Below are 25893 nucleotides of genomic sequence, written 5' to 3'. Positions count from 1 at the left end.
CTTTTCATCATCGAACACATTTGCGAAACTCATTGGCTTTTACAAACTCTTCCCCCACACACCTGGCCTGCATGGTCTCCTCTGACCAGAGCACGCTATATCATATCCAGAAAGCTCTTACAGGCTCCCACTGGCAATGGAAAAACACCAGCAGCTGACAGAAAAGTGAAACCCCGTCTTGGCTCTGGAGAAATGGTCCCGCCAGGGAAACGCGTAAGACTATTTGATCAGATTTAATAAGCTTTAACGAAATCCAGGTGAGGGGCTCTATCTGGAAAAAACACATGACTCTCGTGAACAGCTCCAGGAAATCGCCTGGGAAAGGAAAAGGATGCAGAGAAGCCCCGCGTTTGTCACCACAGGAGTTGGCAGCCAGGAGTCCGTCTCCACGGAGCATGTCATCCCAACTGAAGATGTCCGTCTTAGGCGTCGTGTTTTCTCTCATGTGCGGTCACACTGGACTTTAGATAGTTACATAAAACTGTGCATGTATATATTAAATGAAGTACAAGTGAAACCGCCTAGGGAATCGATGGGCTGGGGGTGAAGGGAGGAGAAGGAGGAATATACTCAACACACAATATAGAAAAACATCTTTAAAAAACAGAAATCTCAGAATGTCTCAAGGTTGAGAGGACTTTTTCCATTCCCTCCATGCCTTGAAGCTGCCTGCTTTGTCTTAGATGTAATCAACTTTAAAATCCCCCTCCCCTTCTCTAAGACATGGTCTTACTATGTAGCCCAAGCTGGAATGAAACCCGGAATCCCCTTTCTACATCTCCTGAATGCTGGGATTACAAGTGTGTACCACCATGCCTGGCCCAAAACATTAGTTTACAACCCTACACACACAGAAACACACAGACGCACACACATACACACACACTCTGCAAACAAGATCAATCATGAAACCAACCCTAAATAAATCTAGTCTGTAATATTCTGAAGGTGGGACACAGCGACACCAGTCCTGAGAAGCAGTCCCTTGTCCCAGTAAGGCCTGCTGCATTTTTTGTGCAGAGGCACAAGGCCGTGTCTGTCACTCAGGAGAGCTTGGTCTGCCATGCGTGAGTACTCAGTGACATATAGTCACGCTGTTTATAGAGCCCTAGTGTGCCCTCTCTGGATTTAAGCCTGAAACCCTAAGCCCCAGTATGTGTCCCTGCTAAGAATAGGGCTCTCCAAACCTGTGAATGCTGAGAGCCAGGAAGGGAATGGTTCCCACTGTGGGAAAACCCAAAAGATGGCTCAGGGCTGCAGCCTGAGCAAACAGATCCACTGGAAATACTATTCAAGTCAGCCACAAGTTCTGCCATAGAGTCCTAAATACCCAGCACCTGGGACACAGGGGTGACCCCACCCACAAAAGCGCACTAACACTTAGAGGGGGCTGCATGAAATGAAGGGCTGTATTAGGTCCTTCAAGGGAGGTTTTAACAGTCGGTGGCTAAAATCCAACTCAATTACAAAATGAATCTTCAATCTTGGGGGAGAATAAGCTAAGGGCTGCAGCTTTGTGGAATCTAATGGTTTTGGTTTTTTTTTTTTTAATTTAAATTCCACTGCCAAACATCTGTGAAATGAAACCAGCACTCCTCGATGGGCTTGCATGAAAGGGACCACCCCTGGGGTAAGATGAGAGGTGGGGCTCAGGGGTGAGAGCTTGCCTGCACAGTCAAGGACCTGGGTTCTACACACACACACACACACACACACACACACACACACACACCCTGCTGGCCCTTTGCATGTAAAAAATGAAACAAAAGAAACACACAAAAACCAATGATCACTCAAAACCATCAACCCTGGGCCACTTTTTTCATAATATATTTGCCAATATCTAAGGGACAGATCTGCAGGGGTAAACTGCCTGTTCACAATTCTTCAGAAACACAGAGAGGGCTGAGGGACAAGCGCAGTAGTAGACAGCAGATGACATTTTTCAGCCTCCCAGGCAACAGGTTTTAAATACATCAACAATTAAGGTATGGTTTCAGTAGATCTTTGTTTAAATCTATGTATGCAGTCTCTTATTGCCCAAGCCTCGTCCCCATCTCCCAAACAGAAATAACAAACTCAAGTGAAGTTTGACACATCTTTTATGTACAAACAGGCTAGTGGTAGATGAAATCCATCTTATAAATACCTGGAGCGAATGGGAACTCTCAGCTCGAAGGATCCTAGCCTTCCCCTGGTACTGTCCAGGTAACCTTCTCTTAACTGAACACTTGTGGGTTCTCCTGGGATGCCAGGAGCCCCTCTGGACCTAGGTAGGAACCCTGCCACCTTGCCACAGTTGAGAGGTGATATAACGGTTATCTGCCACCCAGGACTTGGGTGCGATTAAATTGTTTCTTCCCAAAAACTTGAGTCTGGTTCCTAGCAGTGGCCCAGAGGGAAGGGAAAAAGGATCCCAAAACAGTATGAGGAAGTAAAAAACTCCGGGTATTTTGATATTAAAAAAAAAAGAAGAAGAAGAAAATAGTAAGAAGAAAACTTGATAATCAGTAGAACCCTGTCAAGCCAATGAATCAAATTCACCAGAGGGAAACATTAGCGCTCCCTGCAGGAAGGTCATTGCTTAGCACCAATTTCTCTGACTGGAGTTTTTCCTTTGAGCCCTTGGCTGTGAGGAGGCTGTGGGGCTCAGTTTAGCCTCATCAATGCTTTTAATGAGGAACTGAGTGTGAGGGGCGAGTGGTCACACACCATAGAACCAATAGCAGCTCACACCACAGAGGCCCCCTGGAGGTTATGCTGCCTTGGGGACCATGAGTGACCCCACGGTCGTTTCTTCCTGGCCTCTCCAGGCTGCCAGCGTCACTCAAAGCGACGCAGATGGTTGTAGAGAGACTGCACGTAGGTGAAGACGCACATGGGGTCCGGCTTGCGGCCCATCACCATCATGTCCTCCACTTCGATGAGGCGCTCACAGTTGGCCAGGTTCCTGAAACACAAAGGCCCCATCAGGACACGGTCCCAGAGAACAACCAGCCCCCACACTGGGCTACTGTCACTGTCCCCAAACAGAATTCGCCAGGAGCCTGTGGTGTTCGAGTACACACCAAAAGAGAATGGGAACGCTCCCGAGAGCCTTGGGAGCTGCTGAGCTCTTGCCTCACTCCCAGACCCCCACAGCCACAAACCCCCTATGTACGTCACACGGAAGTAGAGCTATTACATGCACACCACATGGCAAGTCAGCAAGAACGGGAAAGCAGATGTAAAATTAAAGATAAATGATAAATTCACCCATAGGCTTCCTCAAACAGTATGCATTTATGTATTTGTTTATTTAGTTGGTTGGTTAGTTAATTAGTTAGTTTTGGGGTTTTGGGGGATGGGAGCTTGCTGTGTAGCCCAGCCTAGCCCTAAACTCATGATCCTCCTGTCTCAACCTCCTAAATGAGGGGATTATGATCGTGTGCCTTCATGCCCAGCTCTGAAGTAGTCTTTTAAACTTAAAAAAAAAAAAAAAAGGACCCAGGGGATGGAGAGACGGCTCAGGGGTTAAGAACACTTGCTCTTCCAGAGGACCTGAGCTCAGTTCCCAGTGCCCACATCAAATGACTCAAAACCCATCTGTAACTCCAGGTATCGGACACATAACCACATGCAGACATATAGACAAACACATCTATACATAATTTTTAAAATTAATAAAAAAAAAAACCAAACTTGATCCAGTCGGGCATTGTGGCCCACAACTTTAATCCTAGCACTTGGAAGGCCGACACAAATGGATCTCTAAGTATGAGGTCAGCCTGGTCAACACAGTGAGTTCTAGGCCATCCAGAGTTACACAATGAGACTCTATCTTAAAAACAAAACAACACAGATATGACTCACGGGGCTGGAGAGATAGCTCCTTCGGTGCTTGCCTTGCAAACACAAGGACCTGATGAAATTCCCAAAACCCATGTGTTTTTTAAAAAAAACAAAACAAAACAAAACACAAAAAACAAAAAAACAGGCATGGTGGTGCATACTTGTAATCCCAGCACAGGGGGAGGGGGATGGGGAGAGAGGCAGTTAGAGACAAACAAATCCCTGGGGCGCACTGGCCAGCCCAGCCTGCTTGATGAGCTCCAGGCACCTGAGGAATGACACCTAAATTGTCCTTTGGCCTACACACATGCGTGCACACACACACACACACACATGCACCACAGTAAGGAAGGTGATTTTTAACCAGGACTCAGCAAACACATAATGCTGTTGATCCTCTGTAACCACAGACTCTGCATTCAAGGGTTCCACACACCTTATATCAAAAACACTGAAGAACTAATGCCCTTCCGTCATCTTTGGGCAACTTGCGTACATATGAACATGTACACACAGACACATACATACACATAAAGAAAAATAAATCTTAAGTACATATCTTAAAGAAAAAAAAAGTGTCAAAGTACCACAAGAATAGCTCCTGGGGAGATAGATGGCTCTGTGGGCAGCAGTCTTTTCTATGAAAGCATGAAGCCCTGAGTTCAAATCCCTAGCACCCACATAAAAAGCTGAGCACGGCTGCCCATGCCTTTAATCCCAGCACTGCAGGAGCAAAGCCAGGCAGATCTTAGGAGTTCATTGGCTAACCAGCCTAGCTGAAACAGTGAGCTGCCAGTTCAGCGAGAGACCCCGTCTCAAGTCTCTAAGGAGAAAAACACCATCATCTACCTCGGGCATCAGCATGCACATACATGGGCACACACAAGCATACATTCATGTGTATACCTCCCCCCCTTCTCTCTCTCCTCTCTGCAGAACAGATAATGGGAAAAAGAGGTCTGGTTGTGAACTATAAACTGCCAGCTCAGATGCCAGCGCCGACATTCCTTCCACCCGTCCATGTTCATTTCCTGGGCAGTCAGTCAGGATCCACCTCTGCTCACCCAACTCCAGTAGGCTGGTTGGAAGGTTTATGTACCTTGTTCCCCTGAGCCCAGCCAGATGGGAGACCCCAGCAGGCAGATCAGGGATCCTCAGACCCATCCCAGAACTTGTAGCCAGCTCAACACAATTCATGTAACACTTTTACAGGCTGGCTCCCTGAGTTGCGTGCCACCCAGACAAAGACTGTAACATTAGCACGGCTGAGCTCTGCTCTAGGAAGCTGGCCAGAGACCAAATGTCAAGGCGAAATGGAGACATCTGTTCCGGATCCCATTCCCTGCCTCTCGCCTCCCCCTGGGTCTGCAGAGGGTGACCTGTATGGGAACCCAGAGGTTACATGGAGGTGACAAGTGAGCTTGGCACCCTTTCTCCCCAAAACAGACAAAGGCTGGGCTTGGTGTCAGAGATGGAGGCATGCAAGGGTGCTTCGTGGCCAAGAACTGAAACTTCTTGAGTTCTTCAGAGGCTGGGGACCTGAGTTCATCTTCCAGTGCTATTACTTGTCATCTGGCACCCCACCCCCACATTGCCAGTGGAACCCCAGATTCCCACATACTCTCTCTCTAAAGCCTGCTACTCAGAAACCCCCAGGTGAATTCAAACCAGCCCCACATGCGTCTACAGGATCATCCCTGTCAGTGGTAGCTTCTATGGTCACTTTGATGGTCTCTCATTGTAAGTGGCGACAGTCCTAGAAGGACCTCCGCTTTGGAATAGAACTCACACATCACCTTGTCCCCATGAAGGTTCTCCTTCCATGTGTTCCCCCTCCCCCAGGTCCAGGTCTGTTCTGACCCCTCTGCAGGAGGCTGTGGTCACCAGGAACTCGTCCCTAAGGCACAAACGCTCCTTCGCTTCCTTGTACATTTTATCTCTTATTCCCACAAGATTGTCTTCGGCTAACTTCCTTCCCCACCACAAGAAAGTCCTTCACGTGTTCGAATAGAACTTTGGCACCTGTGTCTTTCCCTAATCTGAAATTTGTTTCCTTAATTGTCCCTCCCAGGGCACGGAGGAAACTCGAGTGTCTTCTGACGCCTCTCCGGCCCACTTCATGGTTACTCAGAATTGCTGGCTTGTTCCAGATGTTTCTGACCTGTGCAAAAGACACCAAACAAACCCCTCCTTCTTCTAGAGGCTTCGAACACGCTCCAGACAACACCCCCATGCCCTGCCCAGGAAGCAAGTCTTCCAAATAAGGGTAGCCACAAATATGGAAGGGAAGGCCTCACCCTGGTGTCACCCCTCTACTGCCCTGATGGCAAGGTACGGACAAGATGCTGGTCTTCCCTGCAGGCAGGCAGAGACCCAGTCCCCACCCCATCCCATGGCTGTTTCTAAGTTGAGCTGATGCGGGCAGATGCAGTTTCTAAGAAAGAGATTCTCAGCATGCAACATGTAGCCACCAACTCTCAGCACTTTCTCCCCTAACCCACCTCTGCCCTTCCCTCTCTTCCCTCTCTGAGGAACTCCAAATCCTCCAGCTTCCAGGCCCAACACCTTGTCTTTGATGCCATGGTCTGGCCCACAGCTGACCCTTAGGGACACTTTCCTTTCACTCCAACTTGCCCCTGCTGATAGAACATGCTCCTTCAGGGACACTGTGGTGCCAGCTACAATGGCAACAATACTCCTCCAACTGCCAAATAGGAAAGCACAGGACACTTGCTTGAGTGTGTGGCAGCCAGCCACCTATCTCTCAGGAGACGGAATACAAGACAGTGACAGTTACTGCTGACTTTTTTCATCAAAAGATACAAGTCTCAAAGTCATAGAGGCCCCAATTGGCCTTTACATTTCTTAAATGTGCTTTTGTTAAAATGGCCCGTGCTTATTTTAAATAATCCAGACTACATGGAAAAGTCCACAGAGCTCAGGTGACGTTTGAAGTCACCTGAAGCAAGGATGACACTGGCTTACTAAGATGCACCTTGCAGGGTTTCTTTTACTCTTTATTGTATCTTCAGCTACCCCAGGCCACGGAGGAGGGGCTAGGGGTAATTTTTGAGACTGTCCTAAATGCAGACCAGAGGTGGGACTGCTGCCTCTCGTCTTGTTTTAGACGGAGACACATGGGCACTACAAATAGCGCTCAAGCCCCTTCTGCTGGGTGTAACCGGAGAGTGGGCGCATTCCACGCAGGGCAAGTGGGAAGCCCTGGGCTGGGAGTGCTGCGGCTTCCTGCGCTACGGGCAGGGGTGGGAAGGAAAGGTGCAGAAGGGTCAGCCTCCCGCCCTGCTTTGCCCCTTCCATAAAAGGAGCTGGTCTGCCCCTGTTCCAAGCCCTGAACACCTGTCAGGCAAGGGATGCTGTTGCTGTCTGCAAGGAATCACTCACACAGATTAGGATTCAAGGAACCGCTGGGCCCAGAAACTATGGAGGGGAGGGGCGAGCAGCATTTTGTGCCCTAAAGATACTTGCTCGTAAGTTCTGGAAGCACCTCCTTTCCTAGATGAATAGTCTGAGAACACGAACAGGTCTTTTCTCTTTTGAGGGGACAAGGGGGGCATTGAGACAGGGCCTAGCTGTCCTGGAACCTGCTCTGTAGACCAGGCTGGCATTGAACTCACAGAGATCCACCTGCCTCTGCCTCCTGATGGCATCCACCACTACACCCAGTCCAGTCCTTTCTCTTCTAAAGGTCATGCTTTGGTTGGACACCAGGCTCCTCTCAGCTGCCTGCTCCTGAAACAGTCTTTTTGAGCCATCCTCCGCATTAGAGGCTCCTGATGACTTTCAAGGGTACCATGTATTCACTGAGATGTTGCTGGCTAACCCAAGGTGCTGACGTTGGCTCCAATAATCTCAGGCAGGTGTCCCATGCAGCTTTTCCAGTTAGCTACTGTCCAGGAAACTAGGGATTCAAGCAGCTGCCTTCCCAGGAGGCCCTGAGGAGCAAGCCCACCTCCACAGACTCTCTCCCTTATACCTGAGAAATAATCTCACAGATGACTCATAAGGGGAGGTCCCTTCCCAGGCTTTGAGTAAGCTCCCCACACAAACCTGCCTCTGATAGCTCTCCCCGCTCTTTACAGTCAGCAAAAACAAAAAACAAAACTAAACCCAGAATTCACCTCAGAGGTCCCATCACACCCTGATCCCCTCCCCAAATGGGAGCAGACTCAGGCCACAGGGAGGCAGGGCCAAGGTCCTATCCTGCTGTTTGCTTGGGGAGAGAAGGGAGCCAAAGCCTGGCCCAGCCACCATCCTCCCCCCAAGTTGAGAATAGAAGAAACATCTGTGTGGAGTCTGGAGCCTGTGCTCACAAACCTCCTGCTGGGAAAACAAGTCCTGGAGACACTCTGCCTAACCGCCCAGGGAAGCTGTGTTCCTTAGAACCTGGGGCACAGGGGCACCACCACATTGCTCAAGACTGTCCATCTCCCTACCACAAGCCATCTGGGTCCTTGGATACAGGTGGCCAATGGTGGCCAGGACATGCTGGCATTGCTTAGCCTTCTAGGCTTCAAGAATTCTGTGAGTCAAGCCTGACCTCTCTGACCAAGGTTGAGTTTTGGGTTACCTATGAGGAGCCCTGATCCCATACATTCTCGTCTGATTTTTGACAGCCGCCATTCCTGAGTTTCAAGCAGCTGGGCCTCTTCCTATGAACCACCCCTCCCAGCATCATGCCGCGACACTTGGCTTGAGTCCACCATCGTCTGGATCCAGTTGCATAACACACTCGCCCAAGCTGTTTCTGCTATTAGGATGACAGCTAATCCCAAGCAGCCAAGAAAGGGAAGGCTTTGAAAGTACACAAGGCGTTCCTCTGACCCCAAAGGAACCTAGAATCCAAATCAACACAGCAGGCATGGGTCCCTACCCCAAGCCTCAGGTTGAGGAGCTCCAAGCCATGGCAACCATTCTGCCCCTATAGTGAGCATTTCTACCGTAGAGAGGGACAGGGGCTGTGGCTCCAGGCAAGCTTCCAATACCAAGCATGGGTTATTAGGCCCTTTGTCTCCATCCCCTCCTTTCCTGTCCAGGCTCAGGTCCTAGTTTGGAAGACCAGGACTAGGTGCTTGGGCTGGAAACAGAGTGAAGATAGCAAGGAAAACCTGAGCCGGAGCCTCCTTCAACCCCATTACTTGAGAATGAAGATGGGGAACCCGAGGGCTCAACCAGGACAAACGTGGTCCCTCGGAGGCCGCAACATGAGGCACAAAGGCATAATGAACAGTAACTGTGAAGCTGCCCTTCCTTCTCTCCACTCTTCAGAAAGCGACAGGGAGCCCTCAGGATTACTGTCCGTGATCTCAGGAGCCTGCGATGATGCCCTGGGGCACGGACAGAGTTTCTCTGAGCAGGCCCCTCACAGCAAGGTCACGGCGAGCTGGATGCATCCTCACGTCCACAGCTTAGATGGTCTCAGGCAGTCTCAACATCCAGCAACAGCGGGCCCAGGGTTTATAGCGCTCTCTCCCAACTAACCCCCAGAGTACTACACGGAAGGCAGATAGCAGGGTTTGAGTATGGTTGGTGTTCACCCGAACTCACCCCAAACTGTGCTGAGGCACAACAGTCCTTAAGGGAACGGTGCTGAGAGATAACGTGGCTTTGGAGAGGGCGCTGCCCCACCGCACCTGCCCCCCCCCCCCGGTCTCCTATTCCTGCCCCCACCCTCAGAGTCTTTAGAATAAGCACACCCCATGACTGTTCTCTGTTGTTAATTCGACTGGATTTAGAGTCCCCACGGCAGCACACCTCTGGGTGTGTCCGCGAGAAGGTTTCCACAGAGGTATAACCGAGAAGAGAGGATCCATCCTGAATGTGGGTGGCTCGGCCTTACGGGCTGGAGGTCCCCAGACCAAGTAAAACGCAGCAAATGCATGGAGCACCAGAATATCCCTCTCTCTCTCTCTCCCTCTCTCCCTCTCCTTCCTTCCCGCCTGTGGTCACGTGACCAGCTGCCTCACACCCCTGTTGCCTTGCCTCCCTCAAACTGCGAACCAATAAATAAATAAATAAATACATTTTGAAAAAAGAAAAAAAAATTCCTTTCAAACCTTCTTTCCTTGGATGCCTTTATCAGATGTTTTGTCGTTGCAATAAAAAAGTAACTAATACACACCCTGCCCACCTGGAATACACGCCCTGCCCAGCTGGAATACACGCCTGTGTCCCACAGGGTCCTGACAACTCTCATGAGCTGAGGGTTGTTGCTCTTAGCCAAAAACCAGATCCCAAACGGGTTTTCCAAGCACATCCTGATTCCAGAATTGCACTGCCTTCCCCCGGGTCCTCTCCTATGAGTGGGACATATAAGACAAGTGTCATGGTTTGAATATGGCTTGCCCCCACCCAAACACATGTTGAGGCCTGATCCCCGCTATGATGGTGTTGAAAGGTGGTGGGGCTCTTCAGAGTCATTAAATCGTCAGGAATCCACCCTTATGCATGGATTAATGTGGTTCTCACAAGTGGGTTAGTTATCTCAAGAAGAGGTTGTTACAAAGTGCCATGTGCCCTTTGTCCCCTCCTGTCTGGCACAGGTGACACCTGGCTTTTGGCTTTTCCATCAGGAGCTGAAGCAACATGAAACCTTCACAGAAGCCAAGCAGACCCCAGCACCATGATCGTGAATGTCCAGCCTACAGCCGGGCACCAAAATAACCCTCACCTAGCTTCTAATGTTGTTCTGTTACAACAACCAAAAAAACAAGAGGTAATCTCACAGTCTGCGCTATGACAGTATTTAGGGAAACAATCTACTTTTAAAATATACCAGGCAATCCCAGTTCCCTGCTGAGGACCTTCCCAACACCAGCCTGAGAGGATGCACACAGTGCCCGGCCCCACTGCCCCTCAAGCTCTTTCTGTGGCTGGTTTTCCACACTGTACAGCAGAGGTTAAACACCCAAGCAAGAAGCTGGGAACAGCAGAAACAGCTCCAGCACCAAGTAATGTGTGAGCCTGGGCACATCCTTCACCAACCTATCTTCCCATTAAGATAAGAGACAGACAGACTGGATGGCCTCAAGGTCCCTCAGTTCACTGTAAAGTGCTGTCCTGTGTGTCCTGACCTTACCCAGGGCAGAATTTGTGCTCAGGGTCTGGGCTGGGACCAATAGCCAGCGGGACCGGCCATACTTACTCAGCCATGGTGAAAGCCAGTTCAAAGTTCTTCTGCCGCTGGGTGGGGCTCAGTGCATTATAGTCAAAGGCATCGGGAAAGAATGAGTGCACGAGGGCACAAAAGGCCATGCCATCGCTCCAGCTGGAGGAGAAGTTCTGCAGGTCCACATGCTGCAAGCAGGGAGAGTGGAGGTCAGCAGGGAGCCCCACTCCTGACAACCCCATTCAACTCTGAGCAGATTCTCCAGCCTCAGCCCACTGAGCAACAAACGGTTGCTGCTGCATTCACCCTTGAAGTGCGCTACACCCGTCTGCTCAGGCAGAATTCCTAAGCATGTGTTGTGGGTGGCTTGGGTACCACTCAGAAGTGATGTGGGAGTGATTTCTTACTAATAAAGAAACTGCCTAGGCCCCTTGATAGGCCAATCCTTAGGTGGGTGGAGTACACAGAACAGAATTCTGGGAGAAAGAAGCTTAGTCAAGGAGTCGCCATGATTCTCCCACTCCAGACAGACGCAGGTTAAGATCCTCCCTGGTAAGCCAGCTCGTGGGCTACACAGAATATTAGAAATGGGTTAGAACAATATGTAAGAGCTAGCCAATAAGAAGCTGGAACTAGCCGGGCCAGGCAGTGTTTAATAGAATACAGTTTCCGTGTAATTATTTTGGTCATAAGCTAGCCATGCGGGTGGCCTGGTGCCGGGGACGCAGCCCTGCCGCTCCTATCTCAACACAGAAGGCATGAGTTCTCCGGCTCTCATCCCTCCCCAGCCTGGCAGGATCGTACCCCGCCAGCGAGAGCAGGCGAGATGCCCGGCTTGCCTTGGCCCACTCACCTGGTAGCCCACGGTCTTGCTACGGCACCACTCTAGCAGGATCTGCTTGATGCTGCTGGCACTGGCCACACCGAAACTCTGTGACCGCTTTAGTTTGGCCCTGGTCTCACCTTTGCCCCTGTGGAGAGAGGGCAAGCCTGCTGTGGGAGCCAACAGAGAGGACATTCCTATACCTTCTGGTCAGTACTCAATCCACATGCTACAGCTGTGTCCACAGCCCAGTGCCGCACACCAGCCATGCAGCCTCCTAGCCACACCCAGCTTTCTAGGTCCCCTGTGAAGAGTCCCACATGAAGCAGGGATCCCTGGGTAATCCTGAGACATTTGAATGGCCTGGAACCACCACCCTCTTCCTGAACACCCTTTCCATCCTTTCCATCCTGCCTTCCTTCTAGGCTTCCGTAGTACCCAAAGGCAGGATGCATCGGATTCTTCACTAGGGCTGAACAGCATCACAGAAGCACAGGCAGTGGCCTGCACTCAGTGGGCATCAATACTGACAAGAGCACTGAATAAACGTGCAAAGATGTGGTCTAAGGACCTCATCTCTAGTAAGGAGCAACTGGCGAGGGCCTGGGTCCCATGGTGTCATTTCCTCAGTCCTTAAGCAAAGCCAGCCCTGCAGCTAGGCCTCCCCTGTCAGGCTCCCAGATCATGCCCAGAAAATGAAAAAGCAACAATTCAAGGGCAAGGATGGCCTAGGAACACAGAGGGACCAGAAGACGGGTCTGTCTGCAAATGGAGGGGAGCATCTCTCCCTAGCCTGGCCTGGTCCCAAGCCCACAGCCCTCTTCTCCCTACAACCTCAGTCACCTCTATAAAATAGCCCTGACCTTGAGTTCTGCCTTAGAAACCTGATCTCAGAACACCCCACCAGGAAATAGCCAGAGCCCAGCAAGACTCGCTAGGCCATGCCTGCGTGACCACGGCTGTGGCTGGGCCCACTCTGAAAGCGCATCAAGCTAGTTTGGGAGTGAGTATCCATACTTGCTTGCTGTATCCTGCTCCCACTTCTCAAACAACGCCTTCCGAGCCTGTGCCCCTGAGGTACGAGGCAGTGTCTGCGACCTCACCAATTCCCTGCGACGCTCTCCCTGGCGAGGGGCCTGAGTCATCGCTGGAGGCTGCGAGGATGGGGGTGACTGTGGTGGGGTCACCAGTGGAGGGCTGCGGAGAGAATCATGAAGTCAGGAACACAGAACTGGCCCTCACTAGGCCCTCCGCTGGGCCCCAGGTGGAACGCATATACTGAGTGTCCATCAGTGAGGCAGACAGCCTATACCTATGACAGACCCCTAGACCTCGGAGGGGCAGTAGGGGGAGTGGGTCCCACCTGCTCAAGTCCTAACTGGTTTTGCAGGTTTTCTGAACTGAGCAGCAATTGGTGGCATACCTGGCCAGCAAGCCCAACTAGGGAGGTAGAGTGGGCCCCTCTCAAGCCACAAGAGCTACCCCTTGGTGTCAATGCCTGGGGAGGGCAAGGGGTATACTCAGAGTCAGAGCCAGGCCCCCTCCTCCTCCACATTTAGATAGGACCCTCTTTGTTCTCACCCTGGAACAATCTGCCAGGAAGTCTCAATTCTCCTTTTATTATTTAAAAAAAAATAATCCATCTTGCTTGCTACCCTGCCCCCATTCTCACATCCAGTGAGTCAACTGAAGTTAGGCTTACCCCAAAGGAAGACCCTGCTCTTCCTATGGCAGAAAGTAACTCATTCAGAGCCCCCAGCCAGAATGGAGAACAGAAAGTCAAATGTCATCCTTCCCACCTCCCGAGAAGCTGAGACCCCACCACACATACACTCGCGCGCCTGAAACTTTTTAATGGATTTGCTTTGCAGACCAGAGAAGCTGACCGATCTGCAACTGAGCCTATGCCTACTAACCTCCTTGGTCACCTCCCTCCAGCTGCAACCCCACCTGCCAGCCCACTGCTCTAGTTCTGCAAAGTGAGCCCAGACAGCCCAGAGAGGCAGAGCAGAACAGCTGGGGCAGCCACACACTCACCTGTCCTTGTGATTGCCTGCTGTCACCGCTCCATACCCAGAGCCAGACAAGGACTGCATGAAAGAGGAATTTTTCTCTACAGGGCCAAAGAAAGAAACAGGGAATGTGGTGGCAGAGGTGGACTGGTGTCTGACCTGAGTATCCTGCCAACCCCCACTCGGGCACTGTCCTCTCTCACCCACCCTGCGGTGGGATTTGGTCCCCAAACCACTCTCCCTTCATACCAGTGGGACTAGGAGTCCAGGGGCTGATGGCCTCACTAGGGCTGGGGCTGAAGGCACCCTGAATGGCGGCAGATGTGGGTGACAGAGCTGAAGCTGAGGTCTCCCCAGAGAATTTCTCAGAGACTCGGGTGACAGCTGTGACCGGCTGGTGGGGCAGCCTCAAGGAGAGGCTCACAGGACGTGGCCTAGGGGGCTCCGGGGCTGAGGAGGTTTGGACCTCCGAGGATCCATTGGCTGAACCTGTAACACGTGACCAAACAAGATAAGTCAGCTATGGCGGCCACAGGAGCCTCAGATTCCCCCACTTTCAGGCCAGGAGGGTTTTTGGCTCTCTGATTCTTCCTCCCAGCTCCTTCAGGAAGCCTCCTACTCCTCCAGCCTCGCTCACCTCCGTTACCATGTAAGTCTTACAGAGCCACTCAGACCTGAATCTCCTCAACTTCCCCAGATGCCAGCTCAGTAAATCTAAATTGCCTGTCGGTCCACCCACTTCTAAGAACTGACGACTTCTCAGCCTCTGCTTGCTTTCTTCCAGAAATAGGGAAGCTCGCTCCCTTGAACTCCCGTTTCCTGTATATTTTATTTACTTTTTGTTTTGTTTTCTGAGACAGGGTCTCACTAGGTAGCCCCGCCTGTCCAGGAACTCACTCTGTAGACCAGGCTGGCTTCAGGCTCACAGAGATCCGCCTGCCTCTGCCTCCTGAGTGCTTGGATTAGAGGTGTGTGCCACTGTGCCTAGCTCTCTTTATTTTAAAAGTTTCCCTTGCAATCTCTCTGCCGGGTGAGGTTCAGTCTCAAGCACCTGCCCCCAGAAGCAAGAGATGACGGGCACAGACGCCTGAACTGCAAACCTAGCCAGCCACCTCCCTTCTGCCGTGGGGTCCTACCTGCACCCAGCTGACCCGCACCCAGCTGACCCGCACCCAGCTGACCCGCACCCAGCTGACCCGCACCCAGCTGACCCGCACCCAGCTGACCTGCACCCAGCTGGTGTCCGTTCTCCATGATGCATGAGTTCGAAGTTCGTCTCACCTCGAGATCACCAGCTTCATCCTGTTCCACGCTCTGTGGAGGCACCAACACCACTACCCATCAGAGGGAGCCAGCTGCCCACCCCAAAGCCCCATCAATTGCCCACCCTAAAGGTACTTCCCCAAACCCCTTCTGGCTCGGTGGTGAAAACCTCCTTCATTTGGGGAAGAAAGGATCCTTCCAGAAGGTACAATAGTGAGCAATTGTTCAGAGGAAAAAGATGAATCCATCTAGTTCCAGAAACTTCCGCAACCTGAGAGGCTCATCTCAGAGCTCAAGAAGGCTGAGGATAAAGGCTGCAAGTTCAGAAGCAGTGTGTTAGGCATACATGTGCGTGAGCACACATGCGTGCGCATGCACGCGCGCATGCGCACGCACACACACACCCCCAGATGATTAGTGGGAGACACAGGCCTTTGTACCCCCAGCTATGACTATCCACATGGAAGAAGCAGATATGGTAAGGTGCAAGGTCCTTTGGGGCCAAAGATGGACAAGGAGCCAAATAAGGCTCCCTGCGGCTTTTCTGCCAGGCACAGAAACACACGAGTTCCCCAGACATACAGAGTGTGCAGATCTAGTTGGCTCTACACACCCTCCAGCCTCCCAGGGCTACAGCAGGGCTGGGACACAGGAACAAACACCAAGAGAAGGGTGTCAGAGGAAATCCTGGGGTTTTGTCATAGCTTCCCGGGGCCATAGCCCATCTTCTCTGGGTCTTAGATCAGAGCAGGCACAGACTATGCAAGTGGCATTTGGGATTTGGGCATCTAGCAAACATCAGTCCCATTTTACAGATGCTACTACCCTCAGGGTTCAGAGAAGGGTACCCACTGCCTATGGAAGTTATTGGGGTGGTAAGCAGCCAGAAAGTGCAGCCATAGGAGAATGCCTCCACCTCTTTCCAGGTGTGACAGGCTTAGCATATCTAGGGACCTGAGGTTAGGGCAATCAGCCCAGCAAGGGGGACAGAAGCTGTCCCTAACCTGGAATTCTGCTAAAATCCCATACTGGGTAGCTTGAGTGGTTAGCTAGCTGGGCCTCTCCAATCCTTCCAGGCTATTCTATTCCTCTGATCCACAAGCTTCCCAGACAACAATTTGTCCCTGACTCCAGAGGAATCAGGTCCTCCTCTAGCCAGTGTTAGAGGTGCCCACCCATCCAAGTGGGGTACTGGGCAAGCAGGTACACAGACGGCCCTGAGTCAGCTTGGGATACCTAAGGCAGTCTGCCTCCCAGGGACAAAGAGGGTTCTCTGAGGCAATGTACCCAAAGCAAGTCCTCAGGGAGCTAGGTACTAATGACAGAAGCTATTCCCAGGAGAATGATTGGTGGCACAAAAGCAGAGAGGCATAGAGGCCCCAGTGCTGGGATCCCCCATGATTCTGCAGCTCAAGCTACTTGTCTTGGGTCTCTGGAATTAAACAAGGAGCCCACGGGGTGACTTAGGAACACACTTCATAAGCCAGCAAAGGTGGCATTAAAGAGGACAGATAACATGTCGACCCCACAGTCCCTGAAAAGGAACTAGGGACAAAGGTGTGAGAAAGCCAAGGGCAATGCTTTGGAGAAAAGGGAACTTGGCTGGCAGAGTGAGCCGATGTGAAGGGAGGCAGGGCACCAAACCTCTCCCGAGCTCAGGCTCAGGGCTTGAGGGATGATAAGGTCTGCTGAGGAATATTGGAGAAGAGTGGGCAAGAATTTTGATTCTGGGCAAGATGGCGTAAGGGGCACCTGATACACAGGTAGCATATCTGAGACCAAGTGTAAAACAAAGGAAGGATGGGTGATCAGGAAGCAGTTATGGCCTCCACCAACTCCTGGGAGCCTTGCAGAAAAGCACCTGCATGTCAGGGAGCAGAGAAGGCTGTCCGCCAGGAGAAGAGAGAGCACAGCCAGGAGGTGGGAAGAAATCCAGTAGGGGGCTGAGAGAGCCAGGGAAGGAAGCAGTTCCAAAGGGAGCCTTAGGTCAAGAAAAGGAAAGTCAAGCTGAGACAAGGTGCCCATTGTGTTTAGCCAAGGAGAGGTCACTGGTGATGGCAGAAACTGAATCAGAGGTGTGGAGGGCAGGGGAAAAGATAGGCTGGGGAGAAGCTGAGGGAGGGATCCACGACCCTCTGCTGCATATACTCCCCCAATGGCAAGTCCTGATCACGTGAGAAGCTAGGGAAGGGGACCCCAGTTTTCCCAGGTTGGACAGGCAGGGCCACCCTCACAGGCTAACAGACTCTGGTAAAGTGAGGTAACCATCTGTAGGGTAGAGTCCTGGGGAGGCAACAGAGGACGGAACCCAAGTGCCCCAGGTTTTAGACAGGAGACCCCCCTCAATCTCTGATCTAAGAAGGGAGAGGCAAGCCCACCCTCAGGATCACAGGATAGGAAAGCTGGTGTCTCTTGCACTCCAGAACTTGTGGGGAGGGGCACCCCTAGAAGCCTGGTGCTAAGTCAGCAGTGAGAAGAGAGCCAGCCATTCCAGCTGGAAACCCAGCCTCCAGTCACCAAGGCCAAGCAAGCTGCAGCTCTGGGGTCTCTGTTTCCCCCACCCCACCCACCCCTACCCACCCCACTCTTGTCCAACAGGTTTCACAGGTCTAGACAGGGGCCTCAAAGGACAGATTGGTGGTGAAATCATTTTCCCAGGAATGTGAGTATCTACACCCCCCCCCACCAAAGACACCTGTCACTGTACACTGCTGGTCCCCACCCCCCACGGTACCCCAGAGGACTGGACAGAAGTAAACTTCTCCATCTCAGGATTGGCCAGAGTCTTGCTAAGGTGTCTCTACAAAGAAGGGGTGGGGTTCAGGGCTGAGCCAGGACTCCCAGGTTCCCCTGCTTCTGACTCCCCTAGTCCCAAAGTGCAACCACATCTGGCCTGAGAAAGGGCTCTGCTATGTTTCAGGCCAAGGGGATATTCTAATACAACCTCAAACCCATCACCACACAGAGGGAACCCAGCCTGGTGTCGTAGAAAGAGGCTCTCAATCTCACACAGAGGCTGAAGGCAGTGATCAAATTAACATTTGAGGTCAGGGGTCTCTTCCTGCCAACCAGGGCTCTGTCCACAAAGCACCCTGGCCTTGCAGAGGGTAACTCGTGACAAGTGTTATATCCCAGGGGATAAGCCCCACTGGAGGCATCTCAGCCAGATGGCAGGAAGAAAAAGGCACAAAGCCAGAGATGAACACCCAGTGGGACTTTCACAGGTGGCAGAGCCCGGAAAGGAAAGGACTGAGCCCAGCTGGGCTGAAGAAAGCTCTTCTCCCCAGCCCATGGCCACCCTGAGGCTGCTAATCTGTTCCCCAGGTAGCCACTGCCTTCCTCTAAGGCAGCCTGGCCCAGTAGCTGCTGCTGGAACCCTCTGTGTGCTTACACCAGAGCAGAAATCCCAGTAGAGCCCCAAGGCTGGGGATGGGTCCTGTTGCGCTGGCCTCCTACTCCCACAGTCTCAGCTCCGTTTTAGGGAAGGGGAGGTGCCCGGTGAGGGAGCCCAGGCCTGGGAATTCGGCGGGGGAGGTGGGGATGAGATAAATGTGGCTTCAGGGGCCGAGAGATGGGACCCTCTTGTTGAAAAGTTGTTGACAGTTCTTTTGAGGGGAAGAAATAGCATTGCAAGAGAGAGCCACGGGGACCCAGGAACTCACATGTGGGCTCAGCACAACCCATATAGGGCAGAACCCCTCTCTAGGATGGATAAAACTACTGCCCCAGCCCATCTCCACTCACGCCACAGCTTTTGAGGACTCCATCCAAAGTCTCCCCAAAGCATTAAGCCCCCTTATCACACTGGCTCTGGGAAAGGCAGGCAGATAAGGGGAGTCTGCTTTCTCTCACCACGGGGCCTCTGACACCCGGCTCTTGGCAGTTATTACCGAAGGACTGTATTGCTTTGACCATGGGGACCCAGCGGCTCCAGCTTAGCCGAGAATGACATCTCCAGGGAACAATTCACTGCCAGCCTCCTGGGCCTACGTCTGACCTCGGGTTGCAGCCATCCACCTCAGCCTTCTTGGGTCCCTCCTCTCAGATGGACAACAGCAATGGCTCTTCAGACAGTTTTGTTAACCAGATCAGCTAGCCGGTTCACTGCGCTGGGCCAATAGGCTAGGCCAATTCCCCTTGGTTTATTATTTTACTTTTGATTATATGTATGGGGCGGGGCGGGTGCCAGTGTCTGCAGAGGACAGAGGCATTGGATCTCCCTGGAGCTCGAGTTACAGGCAATTGTGAAGCTGCCTGGTGTGGGTGCTGAAAATGGAAGTCAGGTCCTTTGCATGAATACCATGTAGTCTTTTTTGTTTGTTTTTGTTTTTTCTGAGACAGGGCTTCTCTGTGTAACATCCCCGGCAATCCTGGATCTCACTCTGTAAACCAGGCTGGCCTCGAACTCACAGAGATCCGTCTGCCTCTGCCTCCTGAGTGCTGGGATTAAAGGCATGCGCCACCACCACCCACCTGACTCACACCTTGGTTTAAACACAGGGAAACTGAGGCCCAGCTGAGAGCAAATGTCTCGAAGTCTCTCCTGTCGGCTCTAAGCAAAGTGCTTGTCTCTCAAACTTCCTGCAGAATCCCCCCCTGGTTGTTTCACCAGACCGCCCTGTCCTCTCCCTCCTCCAAGGCTTCCTTGATCATCTCACCGGTGATCTTAGTCACATGCTGGCCATTAAGGTTGTGTGTTCAAAAGTGGATGAACTGATCAACCCCGTCAGCGCATTTCCATGCTGAGTGCAACCCGCCTCTTGTCCCATTGCTTCCTCGAGAGGACAGAATATCTGCCTCCACAAGGTCTGGCCACAAACCAAGAGGGGCAGCCACCATTGGCGTGTAATTACCGGATGAGACCCTCACACCAAGGCCCCTGCCACAGACATGGAAGATAAGAAACTACACAGCCCTTCTTCAAGCACCCTTTGGGGACTCTTTATCATCTTTGTTCATGACCAATCCGTACTCTCTACCACCAACTAGCTCAGAGCCCATGTGGGTGCTCCTGTAAGGGTGGACAGTCATAGTCCATCTGGGGGTCAGACAAAGGGAAGTAGCCTCCGGTCCAAAGAGCTGGTGACCAAGGTCTGTGCAGCCTCTAGGGCCATGCTCCATTCAGGATGCTCAGTTATACTTGCTGCTCGCTGTCCCAGGGCCTTTTCTCGGGTCATCAAACTATTCTGCAGCTCCTGGGCCTATGTCCTCAATCCCAACAGGCTGAAGCATCCTTCCAGACCCCAGCCTCTTCCAAAGTCTCCCCAGCACAAGTCTCTGCCTCTGTTTCATGCCTGCTGACTCCTACTCTGGGACTCCCGTCCCAGACAGCTCACCCACACCGCACAGCCTCGACTCAGACTCATCCTTTCTGCTTGGAACATCGCAGTTGTCTATGGAGGCTTATTTCCTAGAACTGAGACGGTCTCTCTTAGAGGGAAGAGGAAAGCTCATAAAATTTGGGAAAGTCTCTGAACATAAGAGGCTTGGAAGCTAAGAGAGTTAAAGATGCACCAGGTCCTTCCCTGAGGTTGTATGTACAGTAAACAACTGAAGAGGAGAGAAGAGTCTCTGGTGGAGCCGCAGCCCAGCCCCGTGGATACAGCTTTCATGAGTCATCACCCATGCTAATGTGGGCTTTTGATGTTACAGCTGTCTTTGAGTCACCCATGCACAACGCTCCTGTAAATAACCCCAATAAACTAATTGGTCCGCAAGCCAGTCTTGGGTGCTCTCTTTTGAGACAAAAGATCTTGTTCATGCCTCCTGGGGAAAAGTCACAGACTCATCTCTGTTCACCCTCCAGCCCTCCATGCGTCCCTGAGGGAGGGTACTAGGTCCAGGAGGACCCTGTTCCTCCCCACCCAGCTCCCCCGCTGCCCGACCTGATGGATAAAGGCAAATTCCCATTTTAAAAAGCCATAGCTGGAGAAACACACACAAGTGTTCTTGCACACACACTCACATGGGACTCGGATTATTTTTCTTAGAACTTGAACGGCTGCCTCTGCAAGTTACAAATGAGTGTTAACACTTCGGAAGCAAATGACGACGCAGTGTAGCAGGCACATGTGAACTCAGAGTGGCAGTTTTACTCTAGGGACATGTGACTCATTCCACTCTGAGGACAGATTTCTAGACACTTGGTCTGAAACACTGGGACACCAGCGCTGCCCCGACACAGCCTATCTCCTCCGCCTAACACCAAGGGCTCTCAGGACTCAGGCCTCCCTTACACACCTGAAGGCTCTCCGCTCTGGCTTGTGAGCACTTTTGGCCACTCCGAGGCAACATGCACAGAGCCCACTTGCAGCAGGAGAGCAACACCAGAGCCTCCACCATCAGGCCCTCCTCAATACACACTGCAGAAGGACCAGAGTGTGGACCAGGGCAGCTCCGCTCACACTATTGCCGCTGCTCAGTCTGGGGCCATCTCCACCCAGGCTGAGACCTCCAAGGGCAAGGACTTATCTGGTCCCCTCCTGACCAAAACCCACAATGAGGACCAATGAGAATACACTAAGGCAGGGGACCGGCGCAGGGGACCGAGACCCAGGCCCCAGAAATCCACCCCCAAAGCACATGCCGGGTCAAGATGGAAAATCCCACCTAAGGGTCACTGTACACACCATGGAAACATTCTAATCAGGCCCTGCCACTCCAGGAGGCCGTGCCCAAAGTAGTAAGACTGGTTCACGGCGGCCTCTGCCCAGTCACTGACCCCAGAAATCTAGACACAGCTCAAGGCCAGTTCCCACCTCTCTGTTCCCAGTAAATGATCTGCCCCCAGCAATGTGAGTTTTCCAAACACAGTTGCTGAGCAGCCTGGACCAGACTGCAATTCTGCATACCCACACACACCGGCAACTCAATCGGGGTTAATCTACAACCTAAGCGGTCAGGCCTCAGTGAAGCAGCAACACCGGACGCGTGAATAGAGCCGATGTAGGGGGCAGGTAAGGGGTGCTGATCATTCCAACTAGCAAGTGAGGGCTCAGGCGACTGTGAACCATCAAGGTCCGAACCTTGGTGTCCAAACTCTTAAGGTCATGGGACAGAGGGGTGAGGGCAGCTTTCAAGGCAAATACCACCTGGCTCCAAAGAAGGGGGCGGTGCAAGACAGGTGCAGAGGGCCGACTAAAACAATGTTTCTCCTGTTCGTTCCAGCTCCGGGGAGCTGCTGTAACCCCAAGTTACCAAGACCCCAGCGGCAGGTGGAGGCATAGCTCTCAGACCAGAGGCCGCTCGCGAGCGCACGCACTCGTAGACCAGGGACTGCCCTAACCTACCCCGTCCCACTCCCCCAGGCACGCTCCCGTACGCTCACACCCGGCGCCCTGAGCCCAGGGAGATCACCTGGCTGCGACCGGACAGCGAGAAGGTGGCGTGGCTGGAGAAGCGTGCGGTGCCCAGGCGGGGCGCGCGGTCTGTAACTGCGGACGCAGGAGGGGGACTGGGCGTGCCGGGTGCAGGGGACACACCAGTCGCCAAGCCCAGAGCCTCCACCTGGCGCGTCAAGCGTTCGAGCTGCGCCTGCAGCCGCTGGTTGTCCCGCTGCAGCTCGGCCACGGTGCGAGCCAAGGGGCCGGCTAGGCGCAGCGCCTCGGCCACACGCCGCTCCACGCCGCGCTGCAGCCCCTGCATGTCCTCGTGCAGCGCACGCACCGCACCCTCCAGCGCCGCCTCGTAGCGGCCCAGCGCCTCGCGCACCGTGTGCGCCTCCTCGGCGTCGGGGGTCGACTCCATGACCGAGAGGCGCACACTGATCCGACGGCCGGCTGGACGTGGGGGAGGACCAGCGATCAGCAGCTCCTTACGGCGACTGGCGGGCAGTGGCTGGCTGCTCCTGAAGGGCGGCCAGAGGGGCGGGAGCAGGGCGGGGCAGACCCCGAGAGCCCCGGGACTGGGCGCCGCGTGGGGAGGCGGGGCCGAGGGGGCGGGAAAGCCCGCTCCCGGACACCCCGCCCCTAGGGACTCGCCCCGCTGATGAGAGATGGCTGGCCCTAGAGGCACCCGTGGCGAGCTCACTATCTCTTTTGCTGGGGTGCAGATCCACGGAGGAGTAAGGATTTCCATACATACTCCCTGACCCGAGAGGAGTGGTGTGCGACCCGGGGAAAGAGCTGGGACCCAAAGGAAGAAGGCCCTCAAATGGACGTTGCTTTAAGAACCACAACCAAGAGAGCTAAGCATTCCCTCTAGGTTCTCATCAGCAGGACATGGATTCTGTTTTGGTTGGTACCTTTCCCCCTGTTCAAGGAACAGCAGCAACTGCGCTCACACACATAGACACACATTCCCGGTATAACCGCTCGGACTCACCTTTGTATGCATCTCCAGTGGCCTACCGGTTACCATTCGGTTCGCAAATACCTGTGAGAGGTTCTTTTTGTTTTTTATTTTTAACAGCATTTTTTTTATTTTAACTTATTTTTCTGTGCATTGATGTGAAGGTGTCAGATCCCCTGGAACTGGAGTTACAGACAGTTGTGAGCTGCCATGTGGGTCCTGGGAATTGAACCTTTGGAAGAGTAACCAATGCTCTTAAAGCTGAGCCATCTCTCCAGCCCCTGGTTTTTTGGTGTGTGTGTGGGTGGGTGTGTTAATTTTTATTTTATTTTATGTGTATGAGTGTTTTGCTTGTTTGCATTTGTTCCTGGTGCCCACAGAAAGCACAAGAAGGTGTTGGGATCCTCTAGAACCCGAGTTTCCAATGGTTGTTAACCACCATGTGTATCTTGGAAGCCGAGCTCTGGGGGTTCTCCGTTTCGCCTGCAATTTTTTTGCACCAATTCTGAGATCTCAGGGAGAGGGAAGTAGGTGGTGAAGTGCCCTCCCATCCTTCCAGGATTTGTGTGTGTGTGTGCATGCGTGTGTGTATGTGTGCACGCATACGTGTGTGTGCGTGTGTACATGTGCTCATGTGCACGCGTGTGTGCTCCTCAGCAGCCAGTAAGATTCAGGGTGACAAAGCCCCCCTGTTAAAGAATCCAGGAGGGGTTGAGAATAAACAGGGAGATGCTTAGGGCCAAATTTCCAAAATCTTTCTATGAGGAGATCAAAACCTAATCTGTGCCCCACCACCACCACCACAGAAGCCACAGAAGTCAGTCAGGGACCTCTACTCACGTGCCAAACTTGAACCTTTTTCTCCAACACTCTTCTTATCCCTGATTCCATAGAGTCCCGTTCCTACAAACCCCAAACACCACCAAAGGAAGGAAGACTGGAGGCAACTGTTGCTTAGGATAACAGTATGATAGATGCTGTAAACATTTAAAATAGAAATGAGAACATCTCATTCTTTGTGCAAAAAGGCTTTCCTAATTAGCTTTCTCTGGGCCTGGGCTGGGGAAGGAAGCCCAAAGCCTGGACAGGCTTAGTGAGCCAGTCCACAGGAAGAAACTGGAAAGCTTGTTTCCATAATCATGTTCTGCTTCCAAGGGCGTCTGGGAGCCTCCAGACCCTCCTGAACCGGCCTCCTCCTCCCCCTTAGGAGCTGGGTCAGCCTACCAGATGCTAAGGGCTGGTCCCCTCCCCCGAGCAGGGACAGGAAGGAACACTGGGTTACCTAATCCAAGGAGCTTTCCAGCAATTATTTCATGGGAAAGTCAAGTGCCAAAAGGCGAGCATGTTGCCTGTCTGTGTGTGTGTTCCAAGCAGCCGTCTGGACAGGGTGAGCCAAACCGCTCCCTGCATTCTTTCTCTGGGTGGAATCTTTGATAGAGACCTGGAGAGGGCCCACTACAACAGCTTATGCCCCAGATGGAGCTACCCACCCTACAGGTCTGAGCCCTGGAGTCAGAGAAGTTCAACCTTTCCTTTGCAGAACCCAGGCAGGAAAGGATGACTCGGAAGGACCAGGACAGGTTAGTCCCTGACCTCCTGGGCGTGCCTAGGGTAGAAGATAATCAGGGGTCCAGCCTTCTCTCCGATCTCCCAGGACAAAGTGGATGGGTCTCTGTGGTGGAAACCCCATGAAGATTAGGTCAAAGATGCAGAGTCCTGCCAAGGATGCAGGCATACTCTCTAGCCTCAGCTAAGTTATCTGGGCCCTCTGAGACACTGTGAGTTGGTTGGGCATGAGGGCAAAGCAGGACTTCTGGGACCAGAAGTCGGGACTCTGTCAAAGGCAGAAATTAGGGCTCCGTATAGGTTAGAGGGTACAGGACTCAAACCATCGCTCCCACCCCCCAGAGTCTTGTCCCTCAGCAGTCAAACTGTCATCAGTAGTCACTAATTAGAGATAAACCTGGGATGTTAGTGGGGTGAAGAAGAGGTGGGGGGAGGGGGGAGGAGGAGGGAGGGAAAAGTGACTCTTGAGCCTGACGGACAGCACCCTGGAGCCTGGCTCCAACACAGATGGGGGAAGCAAAGTTTGGCTCCCAGCCCTAGGCTCCTCTCAAGCCCTCCTTAGAAGCCCCTATCTCACCCTCCCCTGGACAGCTCCTGGACTGTACCAGGCTGTGCAGGAGGTGAGGGCAGACCTATCTGACTGAACTCCTCCGCATTCACCAGCCCTGATGTCAGAGCGGGTGGAGGCCGACCTCCCAGGGAGTGCTCCCCTCACTGACCCCACAGCCTGCTAGTCCCTCCCTCAGCTGGGGTTCTAGGCTGCATCGGAGGTCCTCCTGTCAGTTGCCTTGCAAAATCTAATCCTTGCCAGGCCCAAACCACAAAGTTAGAGAAGTTAGAGTCATGAACCTCATATGGGAAACTGGGGCCAGGAGATGGGCAGGAGCTGGCTCAAGGCCATTCGGCAAGACGTGCAAAGACACAGTAGAACTAAGGAGGGCCCCGGCCTAATTGGAGAACTTTGCCCTCACCTCTCAGGGCAT

At 52.6% G+C, this 25893-nt stretch overlaps 1 protein-coding gene across 2 annotated transcripts; it reads right to left on the bottom strand.

The window, feature by feature from the left end:
- Window positions 1–1814: 1814 nt before the first annotated feature.
- Window positions 1815–24500, bottom strand: Smtnl2 (smoothelin like 2). Of its 2 annotated transcripts, none has more exons than XM_050162682.1 (8): window positions 24185–24500; window positions 15019–15106; window positions 14042–14281; window positions 13818–13893; window positions 12798–12977; window positions 11811–11928; window positions 10994–11145; window positions 1815–2950 (listed from the first exon to the last, which is right to left on the bottom strand). In XM_050162682.1, exons 1-8 carry the CDS (start codon window positions 24233–24235, stop codon window positions 2824–2826), a joined length of 1032 nt encoding a protein of 343 aa, XP_050018639.1. In that variant the 5' UTR covers window positions 24236–24500; the 3' UTR covers window positions 1815–2823. The 2 variants fall into 2 exon arrangements, with proteins under 2 accessions (XP_050018639.1, XP_050018638.1); XM_050162681.1 differs by lacking the exon at window positions 24185–24500 and adding an exon at window positions 22412–23022.
- Window positions 24501–25893: the final 1393 nt, after the last annotated feature.

The sequence above is a fragment of the Alexandromys fortis genome, unplaced genomic scaffold, assembly GCF_014885135.2.
Source record: "Alexandromys fortis isolate MF-2015 unplaced genomic scaffold, M_Fortis_MF-2015_v1.1 scaffold_84, whole genome shotgun sequence".
Classification (NCBI taxonomy): domain Eukaryota; kingdom Metazoa; phylum Chordata; class Mammalia; order Rodentia; family Cricetidae; genus Alexandromys; species Alexandromys fortis.
The sequence above is the reverse complement of the archived record's forward strand: the minus strand, read 5'-3'. Positions and strand labels throughout refer to the sequence as shown.

What these genes read in the sequence shown, in the direction of transcription:
- Smtnl2 (XM_050162681.1), bottom strand. Translation starts at nt 22,801, where the DNA reads ATGGAGTCGACCCCCGACGCCGAGGAGGCGCACACGGTGCGCGAGGCG. An exon ending in CTGGACTCCTAGTCCCACTG is followed by an intron (nt 13,894 to 14,041) that starts GTATGAAGGGAG and finishes TTGGCCCTGTAG; the next exon opens with AGAAAAATTCCTCTTTCATG. An exon ending in GAGCAGGATACAGCAAGCAA is followed by an intron (nt 11,929 to 12,797) that starts GTATGGATACTC and finishes CTCTCTCCACAG; the next exon opens with GGGCAAAGGTGAGACCAGGG.